The sequence below is a fragment of the Xenopus laevis genome, chromosome 7L (genome assembly GCF_017654675.1).
Source record: "Xenopus laevis strain J_2021 chromosome 7L, Xenopus_laevis_v10.1, whole genome shotgun sequence".
NCBI classification, from domain to species: Eukaryota; Metazoa; Chordata; class Amphibia; order Anura; family Pipidae; genus Xenopus; species Xenopus laevis.
Window position 1 is genome coordinate 26,469,297 of NC_054383.1, and position 19,273 is coordinate 26,488,569.

Sequence of the window (19,273 nt, forward strand, 5' to 3'; positions counted from 1 at the left end):
ACAAAGTACAGGTAGGGGATACGTTATCAGGAACCCATTATCCAGAAAGCTCTGAATTATGGAAAGGACATCTCCCATAGACTTCATTTTATCCAAATACTCTAAATTTTAAAACATTGTTTTCTTTTTATCTGTAATAATAAAACAGTAGCGTGTACTTGATCCCAACTAAGATATAATTAATCCTTATTGAAAGCAAAACCAGCCTATTGGGTTTATTTAATGTTTACATGATTTTTAGCAGACTTGAGTTATGGAGATCCAAATTACAGAAAGATCCATTATCCAGAAAACCCCAGGTCTTCGGCATTCTGGATAACAGGTCCCATAGTAGTTTTCATATTTAGATAACCATTTCCAGGTGTAATCAGACATGAATATATTTCGTCATGTTTAACATATGTAACTAACGTGTTTTACTCATTCTGCTTTCTTTAAAGAATCTGACATTTTCACTGTTGGCTGTTTCCTTGCTCTCCTCTTTGGGCTCCTCTATGCTCTATGGATACAACTTAGCTGTGGTCAACGCCCCTTCCGAGGTAAGAAACACCAGTACTAAAGTGCACTTTGTACTAGAACACTAAGATGGTCTGGCTGTGGGCACGCCGGTATTAATGGCTGCGGCATTTAAGGTCTTAAAAGCAAAAGAAATGTACTTTAAAAGACATTATTATAATAACAGTAGAAGCCCCATTTTAGATTTTCAGGGGACCAGCAAGAAAAATGGTTTAAAACCTGGGAAAAGGTAAAATCAGGGGAATGCATTGTATATATTGGTGCCACCACAAAAAAGAAAACGGTGTAAAATGAGGGGAAACCTCAAAAGCTGGGGATGTAAAATTGAGGTTGTAATCTGCTACAAAAACCACAGTTAAAGGAACAGTAACGCCAAAAAATGAAATTGTTTAAGTAATGAAATTATCATGTAGTGTTGCCCTGCACTGGTAAAACTGATGTGTTTGCTTCATAAACACTACTATAGTTCATATAAACAAGCTGCTGTGTAGAAATGATGGGAATTGAAAAAAGTCTATATGGCACAGGTTAATAGTGGATAACATTATGATCTACAGAACTTATCTGCTGTGTAACCTGAGCCTTTTCTTCTTTGAATGGCTGCCCCCATTGCTACACAGCAGTTTGTTTATATAAACAATAGTAGTGTTTCTGAAGCAAACACACCAGTTTTACCAGCGCAGGGCAACACTGCTTTATATTTTTATTACTTTAAAACACTTTCATTTTTTTACTATTCCTTTTGATATTGGGTTTGTGCATTAAAAATACCATGGACTGCAAGGCTCCTTTGCTCCCTGGTATCTGGGGCCCACTACCCCAACTGCCAAGCCCCCGACCAATTAACGCTGGCCACCTTCACCCCCACATTGCCTACAAACCACTCCCCCAACCCTGCAGATAACAGGCAGACAGCCAGCAAGTTTTGTGAGGTGGGTCCATCAGGATTTCTCCTGGTGCCCAGACATTAGTCCAACCTTGTGTGCTCAAAATACATTATTAGAGTCATTAGAGATATACTGTAGAGAGCCTGGGGCAAAATTACTACTTGGTGCAGCTAGGGTTGCCACCTTTTATAAAAAATTTTACCGGCTGCTGGGGGCGGGGCCTCAAATGGGCATGGTGTGACGTCAAAAGTGGCGTGACGTCAAAAGGGGTGGGCCACACAACGGAGACCCGCGGCTGCTAGAAGAGGCAAAAAAAAAGGTAAGTTTCAGGGGATTGGGGGCAGGCCGAGGGCTCCTTTTGATCGTATTACAAATTTACCGGCAGCTACATTGCCGGTAAATTTGTAATACCGGCCCCGGCCTTGGCAGGTAGTTTTGCCGGGTGGCAACCCTAGGTGCAGCTGATGATACTAATTCCAAATACAATAGAGCAGGGATCCCCAACCTTTTGAACCCATGAGCAACATTCAGAAGTAAAAGGAGTTGGGGAGCAACACAAGCATGAAAGATGTTCTTGGGGTGTCAAATAAGTGCTGTGATGGTAGCCCCTATGTGGATTGCCATCCTACATTGAGACTCTGTTTGGCAGTGCACCTGGTTTTTATACAACCAAAACTTGCCTCCAAGCCTGGAATTCAAAAATAAGCTCCTGCTTTGAGGCCACTGAGAGCAACATGTTACTCACGAGCTACTGGTTGGGGATCACTGCAATAGGGCATGGGCCTTAAACTTAACAGCAGGTAATCTTTTAGTTTTATGTTGAGCAGTATTCTAGTTTGCATGTCACCATTATTTTCTGTGGTTTCTTAATTATTTATTTTTGTTGCAACTACCAGGCTTGGAATTCTAATAAGCGCTATCTAGTGCTCGGGCTAATTACGCTAGCAACCAGGCAGCAGCTAGGAAGTCAGAATGGATAAGGAATATTATCATTTTATAGTTGCTGGGATTAGTGATCCTAGCAACCAGATAGTATAATCATTTTTCTGGTTCAAGTGTAATAATCTATATGAGTTATTTATTAACATAGATATAAGTTGTACAGGTACGGGATCCGTTATCTGGAAACCCGTTATCCAGAAAGCTCGGAATTACAGACAAGCTCTCTGCCATTTTATCCAAATAATATTTTTTTTTCCTTTTTCTCTGTAATAATAAAACAGTAGCTTGTACTTGATCCCAACTAAGATATAATTAATCCTTATTGGAAGCAAAACCAGCCTATTGGGTTTATTTAATGTTTGCATGATTTTCTAGTAGACTTAAAGGGATACTGTCATGGGAAAAAACATTTTTTTCAAAATGAATCAGTTAATAGTGCTGCTCCAGCAGAATTCTGCACTGAAATCCATTTCTCAAAAGAGCAAACATATATTTTTATATTCAATTTTGAAATCTGACATGGGGCTAGACATTTTGTCAATTTCCCAGCTGCCCCAAGTCATGTGACTTGTGCTCTGATAAACTTCAATTACTCTTTACTGCTGTACTGCAAGTTGGAGCGATATCACCCCCTCCCTTTCCCCCCCAGCAGCCAAACAAAAGAACAATGGGAAGGTAACCAGATAACCGCTCTCTAACACAAGATAACAGCTGCCTGGTAGATCTAAGAACAACACTCAATAGTAAAAACCCATGTCTCACTGAGACACATTCAGTTACATTGAGAATGAAAAACAGCAGCCTGCCAGAAAGCATTTCTCTCCTAAAGTGCAGGCACAAGTCACATGACCAGGGGCAGATGGGATATTGACAAAATGTCTAGCCCCATGTCAGATTTCAAAATTGAATATAAAAAAATCTGTTTGCTCTTTTGAGAAATGGATTTCAGTGCAGAATTCTGCTGGAGCAGCACTATTAACTAATTCATTTTGAAAAAAAATTTTTTTCCCATGACAGTATCCCTTTAAGGAATGAAGATCCAAATTACAGAAACATCCTTTATCTGGAAAACCCCAGGTCCTGAGCATTCTGGATAACAGATCCCCACCTATATTTTATACAAGTCAAAGCTTAACTGCATATTGATATTATGGGCTTCTGTAAACAGGGGTGTAATAAGATATTAGGGAGGCACCGAATCCAGGTCTGGGATTCGGCCAGGATTCAGCCTTTTTCAGAAGGATTCGGATTCGGCCGAATCCTTCTTCTCGATCTTACCTGCATCTGCAAATTAGGATTTGGTTCGGTAGGATTTGGGGGTTCGGCCTAATCCAAAATAGTGGATTTGTTGCATCCCTATAAGAATAGAGGTTACAAATGGACCCCTGATGTAATGTAAGGTTATCAGGTGTCCAGCCCCGTAGCAAAAAGTTTTTTAGGACGTGCCCATTTTACCTTCATTTTACCTGTAGCTGATTTTTCCCCGTCTTATCTTAAAAAATGTAATACATAGAAAAAATATTAATTTCTACCGCACCTGACCTGGACTTGATATGAAAAGGGCAATAAAACACAATTCACAGGAATTTATATATGTGTATATAGTATATCTGCCAGTGGCTCCTATTGCCCTGGTGACATTTGCCTTTTGCCTGATGGAGTTTGCTTCTAGTTCTAGTTTCACAGCCACTCGTAATTTTGCTCTCTAAAATCCTCTTCTCTCTTTTTCAGTATATAAAATCATTTTACAATGTCACATGGAATGAACGATATGGGCAACCACTTGCACAAAGTCCATTGACGCTCATGTACTCTTTGACTGTGTCGGTCTTTGCTCTGGGAGGGATGCTTGGCTCTCTGCTTGTTGGAATCCTGGTGTCCAGGTTTGGAAGGTGAGCGCACACAGTTATGTTATTGCGCAGCAGCTATTCTATAAATCTGTCCCAATGTGACGTTTCTAAAATACTTGGATGAATTGACGCTTACATCTTTGAGTATGGAACACTTCATTCCCATAGGACCTTTGAGAATAGGCAATATAGACATGAATTCTGCATTACACAGTGCTGTACAGAGATTGTTCATATCAATAAATTATTCATAACAATTTAACATACTTATCACATACATTTACTTGGATCAGTTTCGCCAGTTTTGTTTGGTTGTAGGTGGAAACCCAAACAAACATGGTGTGAACATATTAGTTCCATGCTTCTAGTGAAAAACTGAAGTCCCCAGCACAACAAGGCACCATCATTGTGTTCCCAAACTGTAATTGAGGTGACGCTCATCCTTTCAACAGTCTGCTCAGTTCTCTGTAATCTATTCAATATTTCATTCGGAGCGTTGTATTCACCTCTCAAGACTTGCACATGAAAGATATTAGAAATAAAGCTCATTGATAGATATATAGTGAATAAAGTACCCCCTCTTGTAAATTATAGGGATATTATAAGTTACTGAGGAGTTTCATGACCATATAAAAACATGAGGCCGAAGGCAGAGTGTTTTTATACAGGTCATGGAACTCCAAGGTAACTTCTAATATCTTCATATTTTGCAACTGGGGGTATTTTATTTATTATAATACACAAATTTCAGTGAGTCATGTGACAGAAATGACATCAGAACTCACCGTTTATAACTGATGACATCAGAACTCACCATTTATAAGGATATCATTTACAAGATATTCATGGCTTTTGTGTATTATAGAAATATAAACCATACCACCCCAGATAACTGTTTAAAGCATTATTTGCTGAACTTGTTGTTTAGTGTCATTCATAAATCACTTTGTGATATCATCCACCTTCCTCCCTATAAAGGAGATTTCAATTATGAGGGTAGACTGTCACGATTAAGGGTTTTCACTGGAAAAAGACATGATTACTCTTTATTACAATCACAATTATCTCCACCCCTCCCTCAAAATTACCAGAGCACTAAAGGATGGTTCACCTTTAAGTTGACTTTTATTATGTTATAGAATGACAAATGCTAAGCAACTTTTCAATTAGTCTTCATTATTTAATTTTCATAGTTTTTTAATTGTTTGCCTTCTTCTGATTCTTTCCGGCTATCAAATGGGGGGGGGTCACTGACCCCATCTAAAAAAACAAATGCTCTGTAAGGCTACACATTTATTGCTACTTTTTATTACTTCAGTCCTCTCCTATTCATATTCCAGTCTCTCATATAAATCAATGCATGATTGCTAGGGGAATTTAGAGCCTAGCAACTAGACTGTTAAAATTGCAAACTGGTGAGCTGCTGAATAAAAAGCTAAATAACTCCACAAATAATAAAAAATCCAAATTGTCTCAAATCACTCTACATCATACTAAAAGTTAACTTAAAGGTGAGCAACCCCTTTAAGTTAGCTATACACTTGAAGATCCACTCATTTAGCAATGTAGCCTAACAAACTGATCTTTGCCTATTATGGCACCTATATGCTGGTCCATGTTGGGCTGATTTGATCGTTTAGCTGTCAGGCCAATGTTTGGATCATAACACAGGCCATCGGGAGAGGACATCGTCTCATCATTATAACCTGCCAGATATCAGCTAGGAGATAAACTGGGAGGATAAGCCTCTGATTTAAGGTGGCCATACACTATTAGATATCTTAACCCGATATGCCCACTAACGGCTGGGTGATATCGGGTTAATCTGAACGTTCAGCCCTAGGGCCAAACAATTGGATTACTAGGCTGCGAATGGGCACAGACGGGTCGCAGAAACACATCCAATAGCCGATGCGGTCCTAGATCAAACAAAAAAAAAAAATCAAACTTGCACGATCGATATCTGCCCGATTTTTGGCCTGATATCGATCAGGGTCCCCGTCGGGAGTCCCCACACACAGGCAGATGAGCTGCCGAATCGGTCTAAAGCTGGCCATAGATGCAAAGATCCACTCGTTCGAATCCTCGAGGAATCGGACTTCCCCATCTCCCAACCTGCCACTAACCATTCAGATCAAATAAATTAGTAAAAGAACAGATCAGCCAATGTTCTACCTCTAACAGCAATCGTACGAAAGTTATGTCTGATAAAGCTGGTGACAGTCTCCCACTGAAAATCATAAGATCGGCAATACATGCAGAGATATTATCGGCAGCCGACAGACATTTTCTAACCTGTCTGATCAACCAAACGACCGATCTCCGCCAGAAGAAAAATGCCGGGACTCTGCACACACGGTCCAAAAATCGTACGAATCTAAGATCGGATCTATGGCCAGCTTAAAGGACTGATGTTTGAGGAGACCATCTTAACACCGGTTTCCAAAATGTATAAATGGTTGTATTGGCATAATCGCTAATCCATGTGAAAATATACAAATCTGAAAGAATACAGTACTTGCTTTCTACCCAAAATCATCTCCTCAGACCTGCGACAGTTTATAGAGAATGCCTCCAGTAAGGCAAGCAATATGGTGATTGTCATTTGTGGGTACAAACGAGAATATACAGACAACACTGTACTCTCTAAGTAATGGAAAAGGGATAACGTTTTGTAAGGGTATCGTTTCTGAGCCAATATAAGATGCAGTGTGGAGCCCGTACTGGTTCAGCTCCAGTCTTAAAACCTGGGGATTTTGGCTGGCTGCACTTTCCTAATAACAATATATCTGTATGTTGACAACATATTGTGTCTAGCCGAGCAGAATATAGTTTACTTCAACCTCATCCAAGGCTGCCTGCTATCAACTTCCCAGATTAACCACTTTCTCACTCTATTAACCCAGGCCTTCTCATTTACATAATGTCTTTCTCTTAATGGCAAGAGGTTGCCATTGTAGATAATAACAGTTTATGCTGTGTTTTTTTTTTTATATCCGCTTAAGCCTTATGTTTGCCTTTGCATGTTCTCTCTCACTTCAAAGCATTTTCATATTTAACAATAAGGATATAAGATTATGGAGGTTTCCCAAACCAAAGGAATGGAGTTATGTATTTCAGATGAGGTTAGATTTGTATGCAAAGGGCTGTCAAGCCGTAACTACAAGTTGTGTATATCTAACCTATACGCAGTAAAATGCACGTATTGATTCTCAAGGTACCTGTACTTTATTTATTTTACTTGGGGAGAAAAGTCTGGTGTTTGTGTGCGGGTAAAATATACCTCTATTCACATGACTGATATTAGAAAAGAGTGGTCAAGAAAAGTTTGTTGGTAAAAGTGCAAATACATATTATTACACTTTGCGATAATCAACTAATGACTCCAAGATGTACAGACTGCTGCACCCTAAAACAGAAGAAAACTGCAGGGTGCTGGGACACAGCATAAGGATTAGGGATGTCGCGGACTGTTCGCCTGCGAACTAATTCGCGCGAACATCGACTGTTCGCGTCCGCCGAATGTTCGCGAATGTCGCGCGACGTTCGCCAATTTGGGTTCGCCTTAGCTGGCGCTTATTTTTGACCTCTCACCCCAGACCAGCAGATACATGGCAGCCAATCAGGAAGCTCTCCCTCCTGGACCACCCCTACACCCCCTGGACCACTCCCCTTCCATATATAAACTGAAGCCCTGCAGCGTTTTTTCATTCTGCCTGTGTGTGCTTGGAAGAGCTAGTGTAGGGAGAGAGCTGTTAGTGATTTGAGGGACAGTTGATAGTAACTTTGCTGGCTAGTAATCTACTTGATACTGCTCTGTATTGTAGGGACAGAACTCTGCAGGGATTTGAGGGACATTTTAGGTTAGGTAGCTTTGCTGGCTAGTAATCTACCTTCTACTGCAGTGCTCTGTATGTAGCTGCTGTGGGCAGCTGTCCTGCTGCTGATCTCTCATCTGCTGACTGCTGCCTGTAACCCAATAGTCCTTGTAAGGACTGCTTTTATTTTCTTTTTTGTTTTTTTACTTTGCTACTATAAGAGCCCAGTGCTATTAGTCTAGCTGTGTTGGGGAGTGGGACTGGTGTGCTGCTCCTCCTAGTAGTTCACCACTACCAGCACCAACCAGAGTCAAAATTGTTACAAAGTATCTTATTTGCACCTGTTAGCTGTTCTGAGCTCTTTGCCAAAAGCTAATTAAGTTAGCTGTTCAGTTCAGAGAAAAGAGGGACTTTCCAGTACAAAAGAGGGACAGGGGGTTGAGTGGTCAAAAGAGGGACAGTTGGGAGGTATGCAAGTGCCACCTAGCTGTGTGAGCTTTTTCACATTCTGTCTAAATAACAATAATAATTCTGTGTCCGTAAACATCACCTGAGTGATACAGCAGCAATAATATATTCCGTATCCACTACTGTATACGTTGCCCTTGCAGGCATTGTTTGCCCAGTCTTTAACCAAGTGCCACCTCGCTGTGTGAGCTTTTTCACATTCCGTGTCCAGAAACATCACCTGAGTGACGTAGTGTGATTTCTGCCCTTTACAGCACAAAACGCAGCGCTGTGTCAACAATGTATTTTTCAGATACATTTTTGCCCTTGATCCCCCTCTGGCATGCCACTGTCCAGGTCGTTGCACCCTTTAAACAATTTTAAAATCATTTTTCTGGCCAGAAATGTCTTTTCTAGCTTTTAAAATTCGCCTTCCAATTGAAGTCTATGGGGTTCGCGACGTTCGCGAACCGTTCGCATTTTTGACGCAAGTTCGCGAATATGTTCGCGAACATTTTTTCCGCCGTTCGCTACATCCCTAATAAGGATAACCAATGGTTTATGTCTAATAAGTCTTTGTGCTGCCTTGTTGTATTGCGCTGGGTCGTCTCTTTAAAGGGGTTGTTCTCTTTTAAATTAACTTTTGGTTTGACGTAGATTGTGACAGTTTTCAATTAGTCTTCATTTTTTATTTTTTACGGTTCTTCAGTTTAGCTTTTTTGTTCACCGGCTCCCTGTTATTTTTTTAAAGGTTTTATTTATTTGTTTGAACAACATGCAGATGAATTCAATAAAACATTACTTGTTTATACATATGTCTGGACCATCCTTTGTGCATTTTCTCTGTGCAGCCGGAGTTCTTGTAAGGGATCAAACCTTTTTTAATTTTAGTATTACAAAACAAACTACAAATAAGGAGGGGGGAAATAAGGAGGCGGTTAGGCCGTGTAAATTGCTCAGTTTATGTAGATGTTCCTTCTCTAAGAGATGCTTTATCTATTTTCCTGTGATGGGGCAGAGTCCAAAGTGTCAGCCCACGGGCCACAGACTTTGTTACATTTTTCAGGACAGCCTCTGCTTATGTATATCCGCTTATAGAGGGGGAGAGCCATCATTTTAAAGTTGGTGGGTTGGACAGCTTCCATGACGACATAATAATTTTCCTAGCGTAGAAATACAAGAGTCTGGGGCAAATTCACTAAGATGCGAAGTTGCGCCAGGCGCAACTTCGCCGCACTTCGCCAGGCGTAGTTTCGCCAGGGCTCCGCAAATTCACTAAAATCCGAAGTTGCGCACAGGGGTAGCGTAAGGTTGCGAAGTTGCGCTAGCGTTGATTCGCTATATAAAGCGAAGTTACGCTAGCGAAGGCTAATTTGCATACGGCGCGAAATTCAAATTTCAATGGAGGAACACGTATCTGCACTACAAATGCCTAGAAAACCTTCAAATCAGCAAATAAAAAATTTATTTTGCCCTACACATGTGCCCACTGTCTAGGTAAGTTGCCATGAGTCAGGAAATGTAGGGGGGAGGAAGGGGAGCCCCAAAAATTTTTCGATCTTTCAGCCTATCAGCCATCATGTAGAAAACACGCCAGCGTTTTTTGGGACTTAGAAAAAAAATTTACTTTTTTTTTTTAAACAATCCCTATCTACTCTATTGCGCTTCGCCAGGTCTGAGGTGGCGAAGGAAGTCTAGCGTAAAAGGTAGCGGTCAGTACACTGCGCAAGTTAGTGAATTTGCGTAGTTTTGTCGCTAGCGAAAATTCGCCTGGCGTAAGGTTGCGAAGTAACACTAGCGAAACTACGCCAGCGTTCGTTAGTGAATTTGCGCAGTAGCGAAAATGCCAAACGCTAGCGAATTAACGCTAGCGTTCGGCGCTTTGCGGCTTAGTGAATTTGCCCCTCAGTAGGGAGTGCCGGTGCTTGTCAGTTACTATATTTCCCACCAGTCCCAGGAGGCATGCTTCTGGTGATCGCACCTTTGGCAAGCCTAAATCATGTTCTATAAAATTTGTGACTTTTATTCAAAATTTGTCAATCAACGGCAAGTTTCAACATCTATTTGGTTGCTAGAGTGTTGTTGTTTTTTTTTTTTTTATAGCAACCAGGCAGTGGTTTGAACAAGAGACTGGAATAAGTATAGACAGAGGACAGGATAGTAAGATAGATAATAAAAAGTAACAATTCAATTCATAGAGCAATAGATTTTTGCTTGCTGGGGTCACTGACCCCCTTTTGAAAGCTGGTAAGAGGCAGAAGAGGAAGGCAAATAACTAAAAAAAAAACAAAAACTATAAAGAAGATATGACTATGAAGATTCTCATTATATGACTATGAAGATTTTCATGTTGCCTCTTTGAAGAGTTACAATGTGCCATTGTGATTGGATCAGTGGAAGAGTTTATATGCCGAGAATTTCCCACACCAGTCAGTTGAACTGAAGAAGCTGCTCGGATGGGTAGTGAAACGTCTTCAATGATTACTCAGCAAGTCCAGTTGTTTTAAATTTTTTTTTAAAATTTACCTATACTAGATATAAAGAATATAGATCAATTCCATGACATACTTAAAGGCAACATAAAGGTGAACCACCCATTAATCCAAGCCCTGCCTCCATGTTCTTGAGTTTGTTTTAGAGTTTTAGATGTTTTTTTTCATTAGCTTTTCATTTTTCTTTTGGCAGTTGCCCAGAAGGCAGCAAATTATCCAGTTCCGTATCAATACCTTAAAGACCATACAATTATGTTGAAATGATTGTAGTTTTGTTGTGTAGCTTAAATATTCAAAGGGTTAATCTAATGCACCGGCATTAGTACTACAAAGAGTGAATTGAAACGAAACAGAAAAACACTACTCTTCTTTCTGAATTCCTGGAATGGTCAAATGCATGATGTTAGGCATTAATTTTAACTTAATTACGGCTAGCTTAATTATAGAGTAGTAGTTTAGCTTTGCCTCAATGAAGTGTAAATGGGAAATTAAATTCTAGAGAGTTGGGAAAGTAATTGAAGTGTCCAGAACTTACATCCGTGAGGGTGGTGATTATTTTCATTTTCTGATGCACACTAAAGTGTCTGTTCTATTTGTTTATCTATTTGTAACAGGAAAGGGACAATTATAAGGAGCAGTCCCCTGGTCTTTATTGCGGGCGGCTTGATGGGACTCAGTCGTGTCTTTTCATCCCCAGAGATGGTAATCATTGGGAGGTTCGTTACAGGCATCCACTCAGGTATGAGATCAAAGAATGGTGCAAATCATTCCAACTAATCATATCATGTGCAGCCCACATCATTCTTCAGCCCTGACCTAACTCCTCTTCTTAGGGCTGAGGCAGAATTATTCTTTGATTCCTCATATTTCCCACTAATTCCTTTCCTTGTTCTCATAAGTTCCACTTTTCATTCTGCCTCCATTGCCATCCTCTAGTCTAATTAGCCTCCATTAACTTGTCTCCACATTCTTCACATGTAGTGGTTTCATATGACCATGTCTATGCCATCACGCATACATTCTCTCAATAGTTCTCCTCCCTTTCTCATCTTAAATCACCCTCATCTTTGTTACACTTTCTTAGCTTTGTTTCTAATTCAGGCCTAATTTTGGTCTATTTTTCTTTTCCCCTTTTTTTCTGACTGTTTTCTGAGGCTCATAATATTTGCCAGGGTTTCGTGCCTATTTTTGCTCTTGTGTTCTTTCTCCAAACCGATGTGCAAAAAATAAATGCCTGTTTTCAGTTTGAGTATATTTATATTTTCTAGAAAACCCTTTAACTGAAATTTTATTTTATTCCTAGGTATTTCTCTCAGTGTGGTACCGATGTATTTAGGAGAAATTTCCCCAAAGAACTTGCGTGGACTTTTAGGACTAGTGCCAAGTCTGTTCATTTGCTTTGGTGTATTTTCTGCACAGGTTTTGGGTCTCCCTGAGCTCTTGGGGCAGGTTAGTAACACATTGTTTTTATCTTATTTTTCTATTCCCATAAATGGTAAAGACCCAATTTTCCCCAATTAGTGCTATAACTTCTATGGTTGACATGGTCGGGGTGTTTTTGATTGTGTATGAACACAGGTTCAATGAAATAGTTTTCTTGTAAATTGTTTTCTTTGCGTCTGTCTCGCCCCTTAAGCTGGCCATAGACGCAAAGATCCGATCAACGGAATCCTCGATTCGTATGTTTTTCGGATCATGTGTGGAGTGTCCCGACATTTATCTTGCCACACCGATCGTTTTTTTAGTCAATCTGACAGGTTAAAAGATTTCTGTCGGCTGACGATCGTTTCTCTGCATGTATTGCCGATCTGACGATCTTCAGTGGGAGACTGTCACTGTCAGCTTTGTCGGACAAAAACTTTCCTACGATTGCTGTCAGGGGCAGAACATCGGCTGATCTGTTCTTTACTGCTTTGTTTGATCTGAATGGTTAGTGGCAGGTCGGGAGATGAGGACGTACGATTGTTCGTCCGATATTGCAGGGAAATCTTTGCGTCTATGGCCAGCTTTAGGCTGTAGCCCATCAACCAGTTAACGATGACTGCATGTTCCCAGTTAGGACGTTGAGAAGATCTAGCCAACTTGATAATGAGTGACTGTTAGGACTAGTGCACGTGTGCCTTGTGTTACAGAGCCCAGTTATTCAGGCAGCTTTGCTGGGCGTTGTATCTCTGTTGAATTAATAAATTCAAAGAATGAACACCCTTTGCCAAATTTGCATGGCTTCTGCACCAAGCCATTATTTTAATAGCAGCATAGTATTCAGATATTTTTTTGTGAAAATGTTTGCCTTTGGACTGTACAAAGTCTTTTGCACAGTCTGAAGGAAGAAAACATATTTAGTAATTCAGGGATATCCATACCTCTGCTCTCTAGAAGATTGGATATTACTGATGTGGTTACTGAAAATATATAATACTTGTTATTTACTGGCTCTTTTTGATGCTGGGAGCTTCCTCTCCTGCCTAATAACTGGCCCTGCATTTGCACCACACCCAACATGTTCATGTAATGTAAAGCATCTCTTCTCTTTCTTCAACATGAATGTTGTTTCAATTACCAACAATCCATAGTTTAATTGTATTACAGGATGAAACATGGCCACTTTTCCTTTCTCTGGTTGTGGTACCTACTTTTGTTCAGCTTGTTCTCCTGCCTTGGTTTCCAGAAAGCCCTCGTTATCTTCTCATTGATAAAAGCAATGTCCACGCCACTATTGATGGTGAGTAAAATAATGGAGTAAATGGAGAGCTCCTTTGAAAGTAGATAATCCACACGTATCACTGATTTTATACCCTGTCCTGCATGATATCTAGAGTTGTATATTGGTCTGATTAAACTTTAAGGTCAACCACTTATCTGAGATATTTCAAGGGAAAATCACAAACCACTCTTTAATATGATGCAATTGGTGTTGTTGATTGTGTTTTGATAATTCTTTAGCACCATTGAAAAACTAGTGGTGACACGATTATTTTCCTACTGAAAACTTAAATGAAACAACTTCTAGAAATGGCAGTCCCCTTATCTGTAGCATATCCTATGTAGTATGTACCCTGGGAGTTTGAAGGAAAACATCAAATGCTTGAGAGTCCCTCAAAACATTAATAGGGTTGAAGCCTAAAATGTATAATATTATATCATGCTTGCCCTTTGGTGCAGATGAGCACTGAAGAGTAGGGCTTTCCTACACAAAATGGAACTACTTCTTCCTCAGTTCTCAATGCTAGCTGTAACCAACTGGAACTATACCAGATCCATTGTGGCTGAATTTGATCCTCCAAGAGATATACAAATTGAACCCCCGCACACAAACCATTATTCAGCTACTGGAAATAAATAACTGGCACACCAAGGTGGACCTCAATCTTTTATTCTTGGAGACTTTGCCTCTGTATATGTTCAATGTCACTGCTTGTGAAAGCTTTTCTGGAAAAGGTGACATTTGGCCCGACATAAATTCTGTTAAATGCCAGAGGGGTTTCTGTAAATGATAGCAGCATGGGCTGTCTCAGGCACTCCAAAGGATTCCACAATGGGTCATGAATTAGAAGTAAAACTCTTTATTCAAAGCTGGATTAAAAAGTCAACATCTCCATCTACTGTGACCCTTTGGAGTGCCCGATTGCCCATGCTACTATTGTTCACAGTTTGCTTCTCCATATGCTTAGGGCTCTGGGTTGGTGCTGGACCACATCTTCTACACATTTTGGTTCTCTGAGTGCTCCTTCTATCTTTATTGGACTGCTGTAAATTTCCATACACTTTACATTGTGAGTATGGTGTTATCAAGTGGTGGGCACTTGATAAACCAAAGATTATTTTGGATCTCAGTAGAGGAATGTCAGAAACACATTGTTTGCTTGAACAGAGAAGAAACAGTTCCTTCTTAATCTGTAAGAAAGTTTTTCTTTAAATTCTTGTTTTCTTTCCCCGGCATCAGCCTTGTGCTAGTTTCTCTTCAGCTGTCAGACGATCAGGCTTTAGCAGGAAATCATTAGCTGGCCTTCACAATACAACTGTTTGATAATGTTTGCATTACAATCTGGACTTTTGCTGTCTTGTCCTTTGACAGGATATTTTTTTCCCTTTGAAGTCTTGCTCTAGCTTCCTTCAGTAGCCTTTAAGCGCTTTGAAAGATGAATGTGTGATTTCCTTAGCAGTCTTGTCTTTCACTTTGATTGCCTCCCTCAGGGAAGGAAAGGTACCTGTGGCCTCTTCTCTCTCACTCTTCATTCTGTCTGCTTGTTGGATGGCCCGGCACACACAAAGCAATGATCATTTGATACTGAGACACCGCTGCAACCCATTATAATGGCTCATAATCAACAGACTGAAAGGAGGGAGAAAACCAAATGGGCAGGAATTCTAGCACTTTATCTTTGCTATGATTATTTGGACAGGCTTTCTTTTTCCATATACAATCAATTGCATGCTTGCCATGCATAATCTGACACAGCCACATAACACTTGAGCTGCATTTATATTAATAAAAGATGACAAAGTTAGATATCCTTCAATAGATGTAACATATTTTGCCTGCTGGGGGACAGTTTTGATTTGCAAAATTCAACATACCAGGATAAAGTAATTTGAAAAAATGAATTGTCTGCTTGCAGTGATTGCTAATCTGTAGATAACTAAAAAATACGAACAACTACTGTATGTAACTACACATAGCCCATCATACTTGGCTAAGCGTGTCTCACTGGTGTGTGTTCAATTGAATTAAACTCTTTGATCCTAAACCCTCCTGTCTCTTCCTGCAACTTTCCTTTGTCCTCTTCTCTAAAACATTGTATCCTTCTGCCATTTTCTTCCTCCCCTCTGTGTTAACTTCCCTTGCCACCTCCATTCAGTAGCCTCCATGCTGCAACCTTTCCTGCTCCCCAGAATGCATGTCTTCTTCATATTGCTCTCTATAGCTTTTATTCCTTCTTCCCTTGGGAGTGTTCCTTCCACAAACTTCCCATCAGTTTTAGTGCCTCTTGTCTGGACTGAGATTTAAAGTGGACCCTGGCATTTTATGTACATAACCAAACACAACCACTCAGGCCCAGTATAGACCATCAGGCTATAGAAGCTTATTGGAACCCTAGTATTTGCCAAAGTATCCAGATTGCCTGCCTGGGTCTGACTTCTTTTCCCAAACCCAATGTCCACCCCTTGGTGCATTCCTTTCCTCAGCTTCCCTTAACCTTAACTTTTAAATTGTTTTATTGAAAACAGAATAAGGTAAGTACAATCTAAGACATGTATGTTTGTATGTATGTTTTTATTTGTATAGCGCTCCTTGAGGGCAAAGCACTGTGCTTTGCATAGATATAGCTCAAAGTCATGCATATTGGATAAAGTCTTTAAATGGTAATGATTTGTCTTTTGTCATGAGTTTAAGAATATGAAATTTAATTTAAGGATGGGTATCGGGGCAGGGATAATGGGGGGGGTGGGGTGGTAGTAGCTGTAAGGGCCAGTAGACCTGAGCTCAACTATTGGTTTGCTTTGAGTCTGTGTTTTTAAAAAGTAACCATCTTAGCCATACAGCAGTATTTGGTAAACTGGTCTGGAGTATAGGCAGTAAGTTCTTCAGATCTGTTTTATATCTGTGTTAATCAGGGAAATGGGCCGGTAATTTCCAGGGTCTGTGGTGTCTTTACATCAGTAATATGTGCCTCTAGTGAGGATTTATCAAAAGATGTTCCTAGTGAGATGCTATTGAACGCTGAGCACATATGCAGTAATTTTTCTTTAAATATTTTGTAGTAGGAGACTGTGAATCTGTCTGGGCCTGGACTTTTTCCTGAAGTGGAGTTTTGAAGGGCTGCATCTAATTCCTTTATGATAATTCCTCTTCTCGTGCTTCTGAAATGTCCTTAGTGAGGTGTTGTATATTGGCTGATGTTAAATAGGTATTTTTGCAATGCTGTGTCTGGCAATTGGCAAAGAGCCATGTAAAACTCCCTAAAAGCAGAGGCTATCCTGTCTGATATATGCTCAATAGATCCTTGCTTATTTTATTTTTGGTGGTGAAGTTCCTGGCTTGTGTGGATTTTAAGACCCTAGCTAGGAGCTTACCACATTTGTTGCCGTGCTCTTAAAAATGCTTTGTCACAGTGATATGATTTGTATAGTATTCCATGTGTTCAGCTAGCTGTTTCCTAGCTTCTGTCAGTTTCCATAGGGTTTTTTCTAGGAGCAAGTGTATTTATATTATGTGTAGCTATTCTATCTAGTAGCTGGTGGTATTTTTCTTCTTTATCCTTTTCCACCATGCACCAATCTGAATCAGGAACACCCTTATCACACATTTGTGAGCTTCCCAACAGATTACTGGCAAGGTTTTGAGTAGTTTATTTTCAACAAAATAAGTTGACATTTTAGAGGCTATATCTTTAACTATCTGTTTGTCTTTTAGTAATCATTTGTTGAGTCACCACAAATTTGTTTTTGGTCTGGTTTGTGGGGTGATGAGGGTGAGAGGGATCATTGAGTGGTTTGTCCATGTTTTGGGGAGGATTTGGCTATTTAGTACATCTTGTAGTGAGAAAAATATGTGGTCTATTTTGGAGTAAGTTTGATGTCGGTGAGAATAGAAGGTGTAGTCCTTTACGGTTGGAAAGAGGATTCGCTACTTATAGGTGATGTACAAGTTTTTTGTTTTCAGTTATTTGTAACTTGGGGACACTTGTGTGGCTGAAGAGCAGTTTAAAGCAGGGTCTGGGAGGTTGAAATCCCTGCCTAGGATAAAAGTACCATCTGTGAAGGAGAGTAGTTAGTCTGTGATGCTACAAATTCAGTTGCCTGGTCTGCATTTGGAAGGTACAGGCTCAGTTGCCTGGTCTGCATTTGGGAGGTACAAGTTGGCTAACGTGTATACCCGTCCAAGAAAAGTGCCTTTTATGATTATATAGCATCCTTTAGGATCGCTTTTTTTGTCCAGTAGGGCAAATTCTAAATTATGTGCAATTGCTATTACAACCCCTTTGACCTTGGAGGGTTGAGGTCTGCTATAGTTTAAGTCTGGATAGTGTTTATTATTCCACTTAAATAACAGTAAATTGAGATAGATAATAAACCTGTCACCTGTTATGTTGAGAGAAGGTGTGAATATCTCTATAGAGGCTGGTTGTGGCTTTTACTGGGGCCTAGTCTATATTGTATGTGGTTGGTAAGGGGGGGGGAGAGGGGGAACTAAGTGAATGAAAAAAAATGGGGGGAGGGAGGCTGATGAAGGGGGAATTGAGTGGGGAGGGGGTATATTTAGTGTATATACTCATGCATTTGACTGGTTCAGGAGTCTAGAAATGCCGAGTCTTATAATATGAGATAGTTCTGTCTTCGATAGCAGGTATATGTCCTGTGGCAGTCCTATACGGGACCTTAGTTATATCTATGCTAGCAGAAGGGGTGTAACTAAGAAATCATATGAGCTAGAACCAATGGTTTTGCTGATATCGTTGCTAAGTTAGTGGGTCCGCAAGTTTGTTCATGATCTGTGAGTTATATAATATGGTAATAGTGATATTCTCAACCAAAAAGTATCATACATTAGGCAATAAAATTAAAACAATAACATAGGCTGGAATGCAGACAAAAACACAAATCCAAAAGAGAGAAAAAAGAAAAGAAAAGGAAAAATAAACAAGTAAATGCAATAGGGAAGAACAAAACAACGGAAAGCAAAAACCTATGAAAGAGTATGTTTCCAGGCACTTGTTGTGAAGTTTAACATCTTTAAATCTGGTATCAGATGTCTCATATCAGTTGGATCAATATGTTGTGTTTGTCATTTAGTCCTATTGACTTATGGAGAAAACTCAAAGACCGGCTAGGGACCGGGGCATATCGGGTTGAGGTCCACAACTTATTTCTTAGAGAGGACATATGAAATAGATAATCAGTGTAACTTTGTGTTTTTAGGGCCCGCTCAATGGACCATGGTATCTATGTTGGGATTCCAGTGGTTGTCATTCGTGTCTCCTAACTTATAATATAAGGGAAGGCCTGTAGCTAGTGAAATAAAATGAGTAAGTGGTATTGCCATTTCACAAGCTGCTCCGATCCATTGGAATCCAGGAGGTATACTCCTGTGCCTACATCGTGGATCCTATGGTTATCGTTCATTGCCCCGGGCAGCTAAGCATTTGATTAATTTACCACAAATATAGCGGTGTTAATTCAAAGCAAGTGAGTAGGTTGGAGTGGTTGCTGGAAGGGTTCACCCGATGCAGGCACAGTAACATTCAGCAGCCTTTAGGGTGAAGTAAAATGAGAACCAGGGAGCCTGGAGTTCACTATAGGAGAAAGACCATGGAGCTGAT

General features: G+C 40.1%; 1 protein-coding gene across 4 annotated transcripts in view; it reads left to right on the plus strand.

Moving 5' to 3' along the window:
- The window catches only part of slc2a9.L (solute carrier family 2 (facilitated glucose transporter), member 9 L homeolog), a 44,582-nt gene that overhangs the window by 9,829 nt on the left and 15,480 nt on the right, over window positions 1-19,273 (plus strand). For all 4 annotated transcript variants that reach the window (XM_041568321.1, XM_041568322.1, NM_001127842.1 and 1 more), the window contains 5 exon segments: window positions 441-539; window positions 4,077-4,237; window positions 11,567-11,691; window positions 12,256-12,401; window positions 13,542-13,674. In XM_041568321.1, coding sequence (XP_041424255.1) covers window positions 441-539; window positions 4,077-4,237; window positions 11,567-11,691; window positions 12,256-12,401; window positions 13,542-13,674 — 664 coding nt within the window.